Genomic DNA, 1,348 nt, shown 5'->3' with positions numbered 1-1,348 from the left:
ATGAAGTAATGTTAACTATTTTTGCTGTAGTTGAAAACATAATACCCAAAATATATAATCTTCCTTTCAAAGGCAGGATAAAATAGTTGGTATACATTTATATAATTTTTTTGGCATAATGACTCACCTATTTGTCTTAATTTTGGTGATTTTTAAATTTTGCAGAAATTTCGGAGTGCTTCAGTGGGGGCTGAGGAGTACATGTATGACCAGACATCAAGGTAGGTTACCAGGAGATGCATCCACTCAAAACTGATTAGCTGATAACCCTTTAAATGTACCTCTAAGTTACACTTTTAAACCTTTTTTTCTTTGCATGCTTTTATTAAACAATCTGATCTCCTTTGCCTTCGATTCTTTTCTCTATACAACGACTTCTACATCATTCATTATTTCCAGTCTCGATCAATTTTCTGGGTTCTGTTCCCTTTCTTCATCCTTCCGTCGGCTGGACATCCCTTCTTAAGTGTTTCTCTGAACCTCAAACTCATCTGTCTCCACCCCAACAACTGTAAAACAGATCTCATTATCTTTCTCTTCTTCTTTCCCTCTTTCTCCGCTTGTTTCGCACCTGGTTTTCTGCTTTTATTCCCTGTTGTGGCTAATGACTCAACCACCCTCCAAGCCGCCCCAGCCAGGGGTGTAAGGGTCTGCCTTCCTTCCTGCTGTGCTTTTCTAGCACTTGCCAAGTGCCGAATGTATCTATTCTACCTGTTATCTCTTTTCCTACTTACTCTTGTCAACTTACTCCTAAACTATCGCACTTTTTTCTCCTGTTCTACTCTGCACATAGATAGCCACCAGCTATCATGCACTCAGGTGCCACCCATGTGTCAGCACTGCGAGTGGGATTGGGGATAAGATATAACCTCTTTTTATAGGAGGTCCATACGCTTTTGAAGGAGACAAATGTGATGACAGACCAATTATAACACGATTTCTAAGTGATGAGTCCTGCTATAAAGATACATGAACAGAGAGCTAAGCAGACCTGTGGGTCTGTGTGTTGGTGTAGGGGGCAGATCTTCACAGGAAGTAGCATTTGAGCTGGATCTTGAAAGATTAACAGCAGATGTTTTCTAGGGAAAGAAGGAGGTTTAAGAACATTCTAGGTAGAGGAATAATGTTTAAAGACATTGGTCATGATATGATCATGATATGATCTTATCACCTGAAGATAAGAGAGAATGGCAAGAATTGAATTTCTCTCTCCCATTTACAAAACTTACCGAGGATTTTACGATTTCAGACAGAATGAGACACAAATTCTTTATAAAGGTGGTCAGAGCCCTCTACGTTCTGGTCCCTCCTTACTTTAAGCCTTGTCTCCCACATATTTCTTGCCCCT

At 39.9% G+C, this 1,348-nt stretch overlaps 1 protein-coding gene across 1 annotated transcript in view; it reads left to right on the top strand.

The window, feature by feature from the left end:
* LOC103587661 (grainyhead-like protein 2 homolog) overlaps nucleotides 1-1,348 on the top strand; it is a 75,863-nt gene that overhangs the window by 72,245 nt on the left and 2,270 nt on the right. Inside the window, exon 5 of the mRNA XM_008569176.1 lies at nucleotides 166-221. Within this exon, the coding sequence (XP_008567398.1) occupies nucleotides 166-221 (56 nt within the window). The remainder of the gene's footprint in view (nucleotides 1-165; nucleotides 222-1,348) is intronic.

Source organism: Galeopterus variegatus, unplaced genomic scaffold, assembly GCF_000696425.1.
Source record: "Galeopterus variegatus unplaced genomic scaffold, G_variegatus-3.0.2 Scaffold473, whole genome shotgun sequence".
In the NCBI taxonomy this organism is placed as follows: domain Eukaryota; kingdom Metazoa; phylum Chordata; class Mammalia; order Dermoptera; family Cynocephalidae; genus Galeopterus; species Galeopterus variegatus.
This window is presented reverse-complemented; position numbering and strand designations above follow the sequence as displayed.